The following is a 16,550-nucleotide window of genomic DNA, read 5'->3' as shown; positions in this document are numbered from 1 at the left end:
GGCACCAAGGGGAACCTCCATATGAAATTTGAGAAAGATCCCTTCAGTACCTTCTCAGAAATAGCGATAACAAACTTCAATTGTCAAAATCCAAGATGGCTGCCTGTTGGCCATGTTATTTTCAGATTGGTCTCAAAATGCAATATGCATAACTAGGCACCAAGGGAAACCTACATATGAAATTTGAGAAAGATCCCTTAAATACTTTCTCAGAAATAGTGATAACAAACTTCAATTGTCAAAATCCAAGATGGCTGCCTGTTGGCCATGTTGTTTTCAGATTGGTCTCAAAACGCAATATGCATAACTAGGCACCAAGGGAAACTTACATATGAAATTTCAGAAAGATCCATTCAGCACTTTCTCAGAAATAGTGATAACAAACTTCAATTGTCAAAATCCAAGATGGTTGCCTGTCGGCCATGTTATTTTCAGATTGGTCTCAAAATGCAATATGCATAACTAGGCACCAAGGGAAACTTACATATGAAATTTGAGAAAGATCCCTTAAATACTTTCTCAGAAATAGTGATAACAAACTTCAATTGTCAAAATCCAAGATGGCTGCCTGTCGGCCATGTTGTTTTCAGATTGGTCTCAAAACGCAATATGCATAACTAGGCACCAAGGGAAACCTACATATGAAATTTGAGAAAGATCCCTTAAATACTTTCTCAGAAATAGCGATAACAAACTTCAATTGTCAAAATCCAAGATGGCTGCCTGTAGGCCATGTCGTTTTCCGATTTGTCTCAAAATGCAATATGAATAACTAGGCACCAAGGGGAACCTACATATGAAATTTGAGAAAGATCCCTTTAGTAATTTCTCAGAAATAGCGATAACAAACTTCAATTGTCAAATTCCAAGATGGCTGCCTGTTGGCCATGTTGTTTTCCAATTGATCTCAAAACGCAATATGCATAACTAGGCACCAAGGGAAACTTACATATGAAATTTCAGAAAGATCCATTCAGTACATTCTCAGTAATAGCGATAACAAACTTCAATTGTCAAAATCCAAGATGGCTGCCTGTCGGCCATGTTGCTTTCGGATTGGTCTCAAAACGCAATATGCATAACTAGGCACCAAGGGGAACCTACATATGAAATTTGAGAAAGATCCCTTCAGTACTTTCTCAGAAATAGCGATAACAAACTTCAATTGTCAAAATCCAAGATGGCTGCCTGTCGGCCATGTTGTTATCTGATTGGTCTCAAAACGCAATATGCATAACTACGCACCAAGGGGAACCTTCATATAAAATTTGAGAAAGATCCCTTCAGTACTTTCTCAGAAATAGCGATAACAAACTTCAATTGTCAAAATCCAAGATGGCTGCCTGTCGGCCAGGTTGTTATCCGATTGGTCTCAAAACGCAATATGCATAACTAGGCACCAAGGGGAACCTACATATGAAATTTGAGAAAGATCCCTTAAATACTTTCTGAGAAATAGCGATAACAAGAATTGTTTACGGACGGAGGGACGGACGGACCACGGACGCAGGGCGATTTGAATAGCCCACCATCTGATGATGGTGGGCTAAAAATGGTAGCAAAGCAAAAGAAAACAAGAGATCCCAGAGGGATCTTGGCGCCCACCATTGAATGATCTTCATAGGTTCCATGTCAGATTGATCTTTTCTCTACTTTTCCCTTCATTTTACTAATCTGTGCAAATTGAGACATCTCTCCAGTACTTTTCAAACAAGGGAATCCTAGCTATATAAGAAATTTGAGATTTAAGGATAATGGCGGTTTGTTTGCCAGGTTGTTTTCAGGACAGACTGGTCCAAAAATGCAATACAAGGGACCAAGGGGAACCTACTTATGAAATTTGAGAAAGATCCATTCAGTACTTTGAGAAATAGAGATAACAAACTTCAATTGTCAAAATCCAAGATGGCGGTCTGTCGGCCATATTGTTTTCCAATTGATCTCAAAATGCAATAAGCATAACGAGGCACCAAGGGGAACCTCCATATGAAATTTGAGAAAGATCCCTTCAGTACTTTCTCAGAAATAGCGATAACAAACTTCAATTGTCAAAATCCAAGATGGCTGCCTGTCAGCCATGTTATTTTCAGATTGGTCTCAAAATGCAATATGCATAACTAGGCACCAAGGGAAACTTACATATGAAATTTGAGAAAGATCCCTTAAATACTTTCTCAGATATAGCGATAACAAACTTCAATTGTCAAAATCCAAGATGGCTGCCTGTCGGCCATGTTGTTTTCAGATTGGTCTCAAAATCCAATATGCATAACTAGGCACCAAGGGAAACCTGCATCTGCAATTTCAGAAAGATCCATCCAGTACATTCTCAGAAATAGCGATAACAAACTTCAATTGTCAAAATCCAAGATGGCTGCCTGTCGGCCATGTTGTTTTCGGATTGGTCTCAAAACGCAATATGCATAACTAGGCACCAAGGAAAACCTACATCTGCAATTTCAGAAAGATCCATTCAGTACTTTCTCAGAAATAGTGATAACAAACTTCAATTGTCAAAATCCAAGATGGCTGCCTGTCGGCCATGTTGTTTTCAGATTGGTCTCAAATCGCAATATGCATAACTAGGCACCAAGGGGAACCTACATGTGAAATTTGAGAAAGATCCCTTCAGTACTTTCTCAGAAATAGCGATAACAAACTTCAATTGTCAAAATCCAAGATGGCTGCCTATCGGCCATGTTGTTTTCGGATGAGTCTCAAAACGCAATATGCATAACTAGGCACCAAGGGGAACCTACATGTGAAATTTGAGAAAGATCCCTTCAGTACTTTCTCAGAAATAGCGATAACAAACTTCAATTGTCAAAATCCAAGATGGCTGCCTATCGGCCATGTTGTTTTCGGATTAGTCTCAAAACGCAATATGCATAACTAGGCACCAAGGGGAACCTTCATATGAAATTTCAGAAGGATCCCTTCAGTACTTTCTCAGAAATAGTGATAACAAACTTCAATTGTCAAAATCCAAGATGGCTGCCTGTCGGCCATGTTGTTTACCGATTGGTCTCAAAACGCAATATGCATAACTAGGCACCAAGGGGAACCTTCATATGAAATTTGAGAACGATCCCTTCAGTACTTTCTCAGAAATAGCGATAACAAACTTCAATTGTCAAAATCCAAGATGGCTGCCTATCGGCCATGTTGTTTTCGGATTAGTCTCAAAACGCAATATGCATAACTAGGCACCAAGGGGAACCTACATGTGCAATTTGAGAAAGATCCCTTCAGTACTTTCTCAGAAATAGCGATAACAAACTTCAATTGTCAAAATCCAAGATGGCTGCCTATCGGCCATGTTGTTTTCGGATTAGTCTCAAAACGCAATATGCATAACTAGGCACCAAGGGGAACCTTCATATGAAATTTGAGAAAGATCCCTTCAGTACTTTCTCAGAAATAGCGATAACAAACTTCAATTGTCAAAATCCAAGATGGCTGCCTGTCGGCCATGTTGTTTACCGATTGGTCTCAAAACGCAATATGCATAACTAGGCACCAAGGGGAACCTTCATATGAAATTTGAGAACGATCCCTTCAGTACTTTCTCAGAAATAGCGATAACAAACTTCAATTGTCAAAATCCAAGATGGCTGCCTGTCGGCCATGTTGTTTTCCGATTGGTCTCAAAATGCAATATGCATAACTAGGCACCAAGGGGAACCTACATCTGAAATTTCAGAAAGATCCATTCAGTACTTTCTGAGAAATAGCGATAACAAGAATTGTTTACGGACGGAGGGACGGACGGACGGACGGAGGGACGGACGGACGACGGACCACGGACGCAGGGCGATTTGAATAGCCCACCATCTGATGATGGTGGGCTAAATATCAAACTTGGACAGGTACAACGGCATGCATTGGATAGATATAAATCTGTGATGGTGAATCTTTCCACAAGCAGATTTTTGTGTTAAGGACATGTGCGCAGAACTTGAGGGTAGTCTTAAGCTTACTTACTCTGGTTGAATTTGTTACGGCGAAACTGTGTGGTTCAGAAGGACTGAACTCTATGTGTGTGATGGCACCAAACTCCTTTTTCGTCACAGGTACCTGTAAAAGACAAACACAATTATTATATCTGGACCATGGTGTGTCTAACTGAGCCATTCTCACAAAAGAATTGTCTCCCTGTAGGTACCCTCAAATTTGACTGGATCAAGTGACTCTTGTTATTCTATGAAAAAGGTATTATTTAATCATAATACTTTGTGTATATAGATATAGCTTATTTATAACTGTATTACTTAAAACAAATATATATAGATCATTTAGGATTGACACGCTCTGTGTCAGATTAAACCATTTAGACAAGGGTTGTCTCCCCTGTAGCTATATAGGTCTCCCCTCTGAATGTGACGCACAGTGCCGCTCTTCATGTTTTAATTGTTTATGACAGCATTTTTAAATGCGATTGTTTGTGTATTTGAATCAGCCAGGCTAAAATTCTGGTTATACAAGCTTAAGGGCAATGTTACATGCTAACTAGTTTTTTGGAATGAGATTGGAAAATCATTATTAATAATCAATTATGTAATCGGTTAGTCAATGTTACATATGAAAATGATCTCATATCATGTTGCATGGCTTTAATTTGCATGGTCTTTATGCACATTCATCATAAATATGTAGTTAATGCGATTTGAATTAAACTTTTATATTTCTAATTGCCAAAACAATATACAAACACACTTTTGCTGGCCTCATAAAAACATAAGATCTTTTTTACGAATCGATAATGGATTTTTACGAAGTACTTGATCAACATTTATAAACCAGCAATCACCAATTTATCACACAACCAATATCATGGAGGTGCTAAACTGTTGCTGGAAGCAAGCATTTGATGAAGCTTGTGTTGTGTTCATTAAATAAAAGGGGGATCTTTGGGGCAAAATTATACAGGCTTCATCTTGATTATTCTTTATCCAATTAGTCAGAATTAACTTAAACTTGAGGACTAGCCATCAGACAGTCGGTGTAGATGACGGTACTGCAAGGCGTTAGTTACAAGTGTGTCTGTAAGGGGGTTTTAACATTTGGACAACTTGAATGTGTATGTTGACATGGACATCACATCAGAAAAGCAGGTGAAATAGTTGACAGCAAGGAAAAACCCGTCATCAGTGTGAACTCTACACGTGTCATTGAAATTTAATACGGAATGTGGTCAGTAAAACTACAACATTGCCTCTGAAATAAGAGAAACAACTCGTTTGTTTACATCTAATCGCGAATGTGTATAGAATCAGCACGTGTTTTGTCTGCATAAACAAACCAGTATATGGAAGTCGAGAGGGATAAATCACCGGACAGTTTAAACCGGAGATGTCACAGCTAAATATATCCATTCAACACACCTCTAAATTTTTCCAGTAATTCGTGTCGGAGGTGACATTTTCGCCAACACGTGGTGTTGATTTTATCACGGTTTTCTTGAAGGAGGCCGCCATTTTGTGAATAGTCTCGAATCTAAAATAGAGTTATCATCAATAGTTTGCCGCATGGTTGTTGCATATATCTACAAAATGATAATATTTCCAATACACTTTACGCTTTCAATTACATATATCTGCAAAATATCGCGAGTATTGATAATTTGGTCAAAACAATGAATATTCATGAACTTGGAGAGTATGTTTATTCATCTGTAACTAAAAGTTGAAAGGTCATAGGTCAAAAGGTTCTGTGTTTCTTTTTCCCCAATCACGTGCTACCGGCGCATAAATTAATTTGTTCGGATGACGGGGATAGGATTATATTCATTGATAAAGTGTACGAATCTTAAGTTGGTTAGATCAATTTTGGTGAATAAAGACTTGCCTACTCTCCGGTAATTTTGCACGGCTAAGAAATGTCGAATGGAGAAAACAGTGTGGATGGCAGTGTGGTGAGTATATACACTATATATATTATAACTCTCTCTTCTTATACACACTACACAGCTACTTTAATACAACTTTAGGATACGAGCATGCTGATCTTTGTATACACTATTAACACAGGTCATATGTCTTTAATTTACAAAGTATAATCTTAAAGTAAATTATTTGACTTTTTATTTTTTTATTCATTTATTTATTTACAGATATTCATTTTTATTATCTTTTTAATATTATAGTCTTTTTATACTTTCATTAATTCAAATATTTTTATGAAAGATTTTGGTGTTCAGGAAACAGTAGTAATATATTTGCTTTTATAACATAAAGATACTAATTAATTTTCACACTTGGGGGATTAATTTTGTTTATTTAGTAATTTACCCTTACTTTCAGTTTATCTTCTCCTCTTTTTTATCTTTTGCTTTTTATATAAATATGAAATATTCTATTGTTTCCTTAAGCCGGCTTTAATGTCCTGTTATCTATTTCTTTGTCTGTCTACACTTATCAATTAGCTCGTATTTATTCTTTTGCGAAAATCAGAAAATTGTTGTCAAAATAACCCTAAAACGTTCTTTCATGTACTAACACTACCAGACTTTGTTTACCTCTCGACAAATAGGGGCACCGTGTTAGCATTAATTATCTGCGTGTGTCTTTACTCAACATACTTTATTACTTACAAAATACATGAAACCCGAGCTAAGAGGTGCACAGCTTAACAATCCGATTATTGTCATGTTGTTTCAGTCATCGCCCAACGAGGAATTAAACATATCCGAGATGGAATCGGACAACGTCAGTGAAAACGGGGAAGGAGGAGGTCATTCCGAAAAAATGGACCCCGCCGATAGGGAACTTTACGAGAAGTTAAAACGACAAGAAAGAGAGGAAAGAGAAGAGATTGAAAGGGAATTAAAAAGGGCCCATGAGGAGGCTATTGTGAGGAGACATGAGGAATTAAGGGCCAAGGAACTTAGGATGCACGCGGAAAGGATTCAACAGTTGGAACAGGAAAGGGGCCAGGACTTAAGAATGAACAAACATCTCCCTCACTCCGAGGAATTCCGTGCCCACAGGGAGGGACTCTCCCTGTCCGAGTCCCCCCGTCTGGACATTTTATCTCATAGTGCTTTCTTGGCCGAACGCTACCACAGAAATTCTCACTCCCCCCAGAGCCCTACCTCCATCAGCCCCACGGGGGACGGGCCCACTCATCACTGGACATTCGAGGAACAATTTAAACAGGTAATTAATTGAATTAAATTCACATTAATAACTTTAAAAAGGAGGTTTATATATTCTAAATAAACATTGACGTTTATATTTTATTAAAACTTCATGAAATAATTTTTATGCTAAATCGGTTTATTTTAAGTCTTTTCATGTGTGATCCTTTATTACAACACTAAAAAAATTTTCGCTGTGAAATATCTTTTTGAAATGCTTAAGATCTTGCTTTTAAAATCTTATATTATATGTATTCAAAACTGTTATAAAATAATTTTTTGCCCTTTTTAATATAAATATTACTTCATCAGAAAAAAAATAAAAACAAGCAAACAAAATCGTATATTGCTTTGTGGATTAATTAACCTAACAAATTAAACTAAGCAAAATCAGGGTATTCGATTATTATCTATCTAACTGTATGTCAAAATAAAATTTTCACTCGTCACGATTTCCAATTACATTAATACAGTTTCTTATAAACGCTATGCTCATATATTTGGAAAAAATGGGAATTGATCCTTTAGTCTGATAAAAAAAATAAAACAGAAAAAATGTATTAAGATATACATGAATCTAAGGATCTGGTTCCTGTTCATTATTCCCAGTCGGTTATTAAGATGTAATGGTGACGATTCCTACTGCCATAGTACAAACTGTCTTCAGTTAGTTATGGCGAATTTGAAACAATGGATCCGATTTAATTAAATTATTCAAGTGATCGAAAAGAAAGGTAATTCAAATCTATTCGCATTTTATACAGAATTTTTTTTCTTTTAAACTTAAAGTAAATCTCGAGTTTAGTTCCTTTATTACCGATATGAATTAGTATATTAATGGCGCTGTAAAATTGGCTATCCTTAATCATCCATGTCTTCAGAATGGAAGTAACAATGCTCCGACCTCGGTTTTGTATTTTACTTATTTACACTGACACCTTTATCACGGAATACATGCTATAAGAAGTTGAGTTTTTCCCAGGGGAATTCTAACATGTTTTTTGTTAATACTTTTTCTCGGAGAAGACAATTCAACATATATGAGAAATATTACTATGTCATTCCGACATTAGATAATTTTATATTCGATACATGATATATCGGGTTGTCTGTAGAATATACGGGATGGCATAACCAGCCGTAAGGCCTATTGCCGAAGCCATGATGCATTTAATTGTTTTTGGTCTTACCCGCCCTATGGCCGGCCACGTTAGCATGCAATACACTCTGTTTATATGCCCATATTAATTAATATTTCACGAAATAAAGAGACTGGCTTTCCTTGTATCAACCGAGCTCAATTGGATTCCGTGATAACAAATGGTAAACAAAATCGCAGAACCATATAAATGATTAAAAGCCATAACATAGCTTTATATTGGTCACAAAGGGATAATGCATTTTATGGTATTTTTGTAATAGAAATATATATAAATACAAGTTTCATGAGATTGACCGCACTCTCCTGTAACCGTACTGTGATGGTACTATTTGTATGGAGCTAAAGTACAGCGCCCTGGTATACAATCCCATATCAAAATATCGAAATTGATCAATACCCCAGACCTCATCTATACAATCTAATTCGATCTATTAATTATGCATTAAATAATATTTTGTCCCGTGTAATGGCTACAAATGAAAGGACAATTGTAATTTGCCGGTGGGACCGAAGATCTTAACATATGGCCCATTTCCCACTTTAAAGGGAAGGTGGCCAAATTAAAATCTTGTAGTGTCGTACGGGACTTGTCGTCGGGTGCTGAGGCTGGGGGCGGCATATTAAACATCCATATTACAGAGAATTTGTCCTAATAATTTGCTCCTTTGTATGTCTGTTGACTTTAATACAAGTATCAATTTAAAAAGTTATAGATTTGTCAAACAAAAACTACACTAGAATACAATTTTTCTATTCAAGTCTTAATATGGCTTATTAATAGTTATACGATAGAAATTAAGGAAATGTGTAAAAATCATTAGATATAAACTAGAAATAGATTGTATTTAATAGCTTGTTTATATACAGAGAGAGTTATGTAAATAACCATAGTTCGGAGACAGAAAAATCTAAACTTCAATTAGAATAAAATAAAATATTTTTCGATATGTTATCTTTTTGAAATTATCGAATTACTTTATTGATTTTACCGAAAATTCTTTTTGAATAAGCATTTATTTATTATGATTATGTAAACCTGATATCACACACATACGCACCCTTACACACACATACACACACCTACACACACATATATATGTATATTACGATACTTGTTAGGATGTCAATTTAAGCCACTGCATTTTCAAATTATTGCTCGAAAAAAAGTGGATGTGAACATTGAGAGGGAAATGTGTGGAGGTGTTGTAGTGCCAGACGAACGCGCGTGCCCGCGGTGTATATTTGCCCTGGGGGACACCAGACCCACTGCCATTAGAGGAGGCATGAAATTGACTAATTAAACCTCCCCTGATTTATCAACCCGAGAGCGTCCGACAAAGTGGCTAGGGTTTATATTCACTTCCGATTTTCTTAAGAATTTTTGACAATTTTCTTATCAAAAGAAAGAGACTCAAATTAAGGATACTTATTTATAAATTAGTCTGAGGTTTGATATAAAATACAGAAACTAGTTATTTCCATCCTATCGATTCTCCAGCCTGTGTCGTTCACAGCTTCACGCATGGATGTTTTGGCGTCTCTCATCTTTAGACAATTTGGTTGCAGTTTAATTCAAAGCTCTCCGATTAATGAAAAGAGAACTATTAAATTTTACTTTCTTCAGTGCATACGATGCAGCTCCCAAAAATAGTTCAACCGCATAATTTTAAAACACCTTCAAACTCTTGCTGGCGGATTAAATGAGCTGATTAAACATGTTTTAAGATAAATGAGAAAATGTGTCGGGTTTACATTATTTTGAATCAAATCAAATTTAAATCTGTCGTTATACGATTATGGGCTTTGTCAATTGTATGAAAATCGCATGTAAATGTATGTAAGCTACAAGCAGACGAATTATATGTCGGAAATCTTTTGTGTGAAGAGACAAAAAAGTTGACTTATTTTTTCACGCGCTTCGTCATGCTTTGCGGAAGCACGTGAGCGGAATCTGTCAGATTTCGTGTTTGTTTGTATTCGAGGGTTGGATCCCGGAACACGGAGGGGTGTTGGGTCTGATTTCAAACCATGTCGGCTTTGTTTACGTCTGAGGCACGGAGATCAAGAGGTGGCAATTCCACATCGATACCTGTCGTCACGTGACCGCGGTGCGCTAACAAAATGCACGGAGATTTAACACAGAAAATGAAAGTACAATTTTAAAATAATTATCAAGGTTACATATTTCTATTGAAACTATTGAAATACTTTGCCTTTTTTTTTACAAAGTTAACACGATTCAAAATTAATATTCGAAACTAAAATTAACAGGAAATTGGTTGAATTGTAATAGATATGATACAGGTAATAAGTCCGTTTTATGAAGCAAGAATTTTAGCTAAAAAGGAAATAAAATAATTAATCACATTTTTTCTCAAAAGAAACATACACCATTATTCATATTAATAAATTTCAAATAAAGATTTTCTTTGGGTTTTCAAAAATAACCGAACACAATCGGAGAAAGCCTTCAGATCCCACAACACGCTAGCCCTGTCTTGGTGAAGGATGGCCTTACCTTCCCCGTAATTTTCCTCTGCCCAGGAATCCTAAATTGACCGATAGTTTGATGATAATTTGATACTGTTTGATAAGGGTTAAAGTGATAACGGTGTCAGATACGGGGAACCTCCAGTGTCAGATCTGAAGAAACCTTTATGAGGTGATAAATACTGTGATATCTATCAATCTTGTAGCCCGATTACTTGTTCTTGGGGAGAATTTTATTTAATATTTTTTATATCCGACTGTGACAGGATTTCTTGGGAAATTAAAGCGATGGGGTTGTTTAATTCGTAGTTACAAATTCCCCTTTCAAAACAAGATTGATATGCTGACCTTATGGAATTGTAATTTTTGAAAAAATTCAATGGTGCCATTTTGATTTTAAATTGTAGAATAATTGGAGCTGTCTATTCAAATTGAAGTATTATACATCAGAAATGGAACATTCAACCTCTAAATTGTGTTGAATTTAATAGTATTATGCTTATATAAATGAAAGATTTTTAAAAGAATTTATGTTTGTAGGCACTTGTGCTTACAATAGGTGTTTTATTTCAGACAGTTAATGCTATGACATTGTATTTTGATATAGTTATTAGTAAGAAAAAAATTAAAATGAATGTATTCATCAAAGACATGAAATTTCTTCATAGACAATTATAAAATAGTTTTACTGTGTGCTTTAAAACACAAACAGTATATTTTACTGTTTCTTCAGACCCATTTATTTTTCTGTTGAAAACCAAGTAGAAAAAAAAATTTAGACTTAATATGAGAGAATAAATATAGTAATTTCGAGTCTCATTCTATATAAAAAATAAAAATGCAGACCAGGGTAACAGGCAAGTTTTTTTAATTTGCAATAATGTTAAAATCTGTATTCTGAAAGTGTTAAGATATATAATCTATAACATATTAATCTCTATTTGGTAACATTGTTAAAATTTGCTTTTGTAACATTTTTGTAATTTTTATTAACATTATTTTAATTTGCATTTAGTAACATTTTTATATTTTTGTAACATTGTTTTAATCTGTATTGTTTTAGTCTGAAACAATGTTAAAATCTGCATTCTGTAACTGCTTCAATCTGTATTTTTGTAACATCTTATATTTTTAGTAACATTTTTATATATGTTGCTGTCAATATTGTAAGTTAACATTATGATAATTAGCATTTTAAATAATCTGTTACAGTTTTTAACAATGTGAGGCACTTAGGAACATGGAGAGATCAAATCATAGATTTTGAATTCAGAAAAAAAACTTGAGATTCAGAAAATCAGATAAAGCCTTTAAATGGACAGCCATAAAATTTTATCTAAAATTAATAAACATGAAAACAATGTTTAAAATTATCTTCTGTTAAATATATAATAAACATCGATAGATGCTCATTAGTTTCATAAGATGACTATGAGATGATGTGTTAGAACAAAAAAAATAACATCTACATTTAAATTTCACATTTTAGATACAGTTGAACTTTGTAATCTCAAAATCTGATAACTCAAATACCCCATTTAACTGGAAGTATTGGTTTGGCCCAACCAAAACTCCTCTTTACCACAGCAATAAGAACTTTGATAATTTGTGCTAAGTAAACTTGCTATCCAAAAGTCAAATATTGGTTCCAAGGCAGAAAATCTGCATAGCTTGTAGTTTTTAAAAACATTTTCTTGTCAGTGATATATTCCCTTATAAATGCATTTTAAACTAGAAATATTATTTTATTCTAAATTTTATACACTCAGAATTATTTCTGTATTAATCTTATGACAGTAAAATATGATTGTTAAACATATCTTCAAAATTCACTGATGTAACTTGACAATAGAATAGTACATTGGTTTTCATAATAACTGGTGTAATCGCTTGATTTAAATGCTAATGATATTCAACATTATCTTAAACTTTGTTCAATACTTGGGAACTGAGTTAAAACCAGTCTTACAAAAATATCTAATGTCATAATCCAGTATCTAGACTTACACAAATATCTAATGTCATAATCCAGTATCTAGACTTAACAAATATCTAATGTCATAATCCAGTATCTAGACTTACACAAATATCTAATGTCATAATCCAGTATATAGACTTAACAAATATCTAATGTCATAATCCAGTACCTAGACTTACACAAATATTTGATGTCATAACCCAGTATCTAGACCTACACAAATATCTAATGTCATAATCCAGTATCTAGACTTACACAAATGTTTGATGTCATAACCCAGTACCTAGACTTACACAAATGTTTAATGTTATAATCCAGTAGACTTACATACATATTTGTGTCAAAATCCAGTACCCAGACTTTACACAAATATGCTTAATTAAATTAAACCGAGAGTTATTATCAGATTTGTAAAATTAATGTTATAACATATGAAACATTTTATTTTTCAGCTTTATGAATTAAGTGAAGATCCGAAGAGGAAAGAATTTTTAGATGACCTGTTTCAGTTTATGCAGAAAAGGGGTGAGTTTTTAACTATATGTTTGTTTTAAACTCTTGGTAAATACTTCAAATAAACAACATATTGACACTAGTACATTTCAAACATAATGTCATCAACTATATTTCATTTTTCAATTATATCTGAATACAAAAAATCAAAGGATTTTCTTCTCGAGTGAATGATAGCTTGTCTGACAAATTATTTTAAGTATCAAATCAAATTGTTGTTTTATTCAGGAATATTGTCAATAATATCAGATATTTTATTTTAATGTTACTATTAAAAACTTGTTAAACGAACCAACAAACTCAGAAGACGTCTGCACACAATGGAAGTTTTTCCGTGTATATAAGCTCAAGGAACAGACATATTAACCATATTTTCGTAACTTCCACATTTGAATCAATTTTGTTAATAGCACAAATTATGTTTGACAATTTAATGTGATTTATTCATAAACGTGAATCAAAATGTTTTGCAATAAAAATTTTGGCAATTAAGTATGTTTAAATATTAAAATATAAATCTGGATTGTGATGACATATCATTTTGTTTGACCTAATGGAACATGGTTAATCAGCCATGATAAAGAAGAATTGAGCTATCTCTGAAAGATTCCGCGACCATATCACGGATGTGTAGCATGATTTTTTTCTTGTTAATTATACATGTTCCAAGGACTTAAATAATATAAAATTATTCTTCGATTTCAAAAGAAATTAAAAAATTTTGCACTCATCCGATGATAGTATTAATGGTTTGCCTTGCTATTCCTGCATTAAAGTCAGTGTTTACATTGGAAATGGAAACAACTTTGTTCGTTTCCTTTTGCAGTAAATCAAGCATGTCCGCTATTTAACTCCCCAATGGATAATAGTATTTAAGAAATTTAAAGTTCTATTGTTGAACACATCTGTTAGATTGCATGAAAACCTTATACAAGACAGCTTATTAAGGAAATCATTTGGTATTTAAGTAATTATATAGGAGAGCGTATGTAATGCCCGGAGGTAGGCTAGGTTTTACCTCCTAACGCCTATCATTCTTTGCTTCCTAATGCTACCATAGGAGGAAATAAATGTGGCCATTTTCAAGGGGCTAGGCTAAGAACTGTGTCTGATTGCTGCGAATCATGAAAAGTATTAATCAATAATTGTTGTGAGACGTATCAGAGCGATCCTCATGTCTGATTAACTTCAACAGATATCACTCGCAGCCAACAATTACCCTCCATTTGATACGTTTTCTGTGCTCCTCAATGTTCGTAAACTAGTTGGCTTTTTAGCCATTATGAGCCCCAACAAATTAAGTTTTAGGGGAAGAGGTAGGGGCCCCTGATAGCTGGAGTTGATAAGATGCTTGGGGGGTTGATTTGCGGAGTTAGCAGAAGAGACTCCGGTGTGTCATGCGATCGTGACATGGGGTGTGAACAGGGTAGCAAGTATATACCCATCACTGCCCTAATTTATATACCGTATACCACCCAGTTGTCCCTATACATCACAGATGATTTGTCCCCAACTGACCGGTAATGGAAGGTCGGTCCTCCCACCGACCCTGACAATAGGGGGTTACATGTAGCTCCAACCTGAGGAACATTTGGGACTGGGAACAATAGTATCAGACAGGGGGCAGCACCCGCAGGGACAAATCTCTGACCCATACATGTACACGCAGTGCAAATATATTTATCATTATACTGTAACCCCCAATCATCGAGATGAAATATTGGACAATTTAAGTTGAGTCAGTGTGTTGGCATTTCAAAATAATGTATAAATAAATTTGATAGATTCACCGAGATAAAAATATTGTATAGCAACATACTGATCAGGTTTCTGTCAAATTTCCTACATTTATAATGTCTAACCATACTCTTGTTCTTCTTAAGATAATGTACTAAATAAATCAGTGCCCTCTGACCTTAGCCAATACATAGATTGATTTTGAAATAAAATTTAATATTAAATAGCCAATACATAGATTGATTTTGAAATAAAATTTAATATTAAATGATTATTTAAAAAATAAAATCTAATATCAAATAATTATTTAAATGGCTTCAAATTGCTGAAATACTATGTAGATTACATTGACCAGCCACTGGTCTCAAAGTCTGTCTAGAAATTTTGGTCCCTGTGAGTTCCCATGCAGTTGCTGTGTTTTCTGCTGTAATTGTGAGCGCCTCTTTAATTGGTGTAGAACAATCGTAAAATGTTGCCCTCTAGCCGCCTATCTTGTAAGCATCAGTAAGACTCCCATGTCTCCTGAACACACAGTAAACCAAATATCAAATCTATTGTTTGTCCGCATGACGGCTATTTGTTTCTAAACAATTTTCTTTGTGTATATAAATTCCTTCTGCTGTGCTAGCTTAGCTGATGTTTTCTCATAATTTGTGTTATATTTTTGGATGACCATAAAAACAGAACAACTTCTATTAGTGTTTGTGTACATATATCCTTCTTCTTTACTTCAGATCTGTTGATGATAAAAACTTTTGAGGAATTCATCTCATAAGATGTTTCAAACACATTTTTGTATGAAGGAAGAGTTGCCATTTGTACACCATGGATTATAAGGCATAATTTGTGCTGTATATATATATATATATATCTCTACTTATAAGATAAGCAGATAATTTTGTCAATCGCTCAAGTATGATTATTTAAACTCGAGTGAGATAGATATCTATGATGATTAAGTACATTTCAAAACATAAAAAGAAATTTGTCACTTTCACAGCATAATTTGCCAAAATATTTTTCACAAATTCTTTATTGCAATAATTGGATATAAATGCACGTAATCGTTTCATATTTCTTCATAAATACAGTAACGTTGTGTAATGGCAAATAACTAATATTTTCATGGATGTCTGTAAGATAAAATTAGATAGATTACAATCTTTACCAGCTAATAAAAGTATAGCTTTGATATTTTTATAAATGATGCTATCAAATTCTGAAGTGATGCTGATATAAGGTGGTGCTATTGGATGTGTATTTGGTTTGTAGGAGTGTGAGAGCTTGACAAAACTGCTTCTTTTCCACACGGAGGTGCTGCGTATCATCTCCTTGCTAAACCTTTCACTCCGTGAGGAATTTATACAGATTTATCTGAAATCCTGATAGCCTCACAGACTGTGATATATATTCATAAAATGGCTATATGATTCCACATAACTATTAGATAATAATCATTCCTGCAGCTGGTTATCGCTGGGAGCTTCTTTGGTATTCAAATAAAATCTTTAATTTCAATGGGATTGACACAC

The 16,550-nt window shown here is 34.4% G+C and overlaps 2 protein-coding genes across 3 annotated transcripts in view; one reads left to right on the top strand and one right to left on the bottom strand.

The window, feature by feature from the left end:
* The window catches only part of LOC117334625 (U3 small nucleolar RNA-associated protein 15 homolog), a 105,452-nt gene extending 99,965 nt beyond the window's left edge, over nucleotides 1–5,487 (bottom strand). The window contains exons 1-2 of the mRNA XM_033894339.1: nucleotides 5,385–5,487; nucleotides 3,985–4,077 (exon numbers count right to left, since the gene is read on the bottom strand). Of these exons, the coding sequence (XP_033750230.1) occupies nucleotides 3,985–4,077; nucleotides 5,385–5,477 (186 nt within the window). The 5' untranslated portion in view covers nucleotides 5,478–5,487. The remainder of the gene's footprint in view (nucleotides 1–3,984; nucleotides 4,078–5,384) is intronic.
* Nucleotides 5,488–5,746: 259 nt separating this feature from the next.
* Nucleotides 5,747–16,550, top strand: part of LOC117334428 (AT-rich interactive domain-containing protein 3A-like) — a 65,159-nt gene continuing 54,355 nt past the window's right edge. For both annotated transcript variants that reach the window (XM_033894050.1, XM_033894049.1), the window contains exons 1-3: nucleotides 5,747–5,914; nucleotides 6,660–7,157; nucleotides 13,221–13,293. In XM_033894050.1, the coding sequence (XP_033749941.1) occupies nucleotides 5,879–5,914; nucleotides 6,660–7,157; nucleotides 13,221–13,293 (607 nt within the window). In that variant the 5' untranslated portion in view covers nucleotides 5,747–5,878. The remainder of the gene's footprint in view (nucleotides 5,915–6,659; nucleotides 7,158–13,220; nucleotides 13,294–16,550) is intronic.

This window comes from Pecten maximus, chromosome 9 (assembly GCF_902652985.1).
Source record: "Pecten maximus chromosome 9, xPecMax1.1, whole genome shotgun sequence".
NCBI classification, from domain to species: domain Eukaryota; kingdom Metazoa; phylum Mollusca; class Bivalvia; order Pectinida; family Pectinidae; genus Pecten; species Pecten maximus.
Note: the sequence above shows the minus strand (reverse complement) of the source record. Positions and strands in the feature narration are given on the sequence as shown.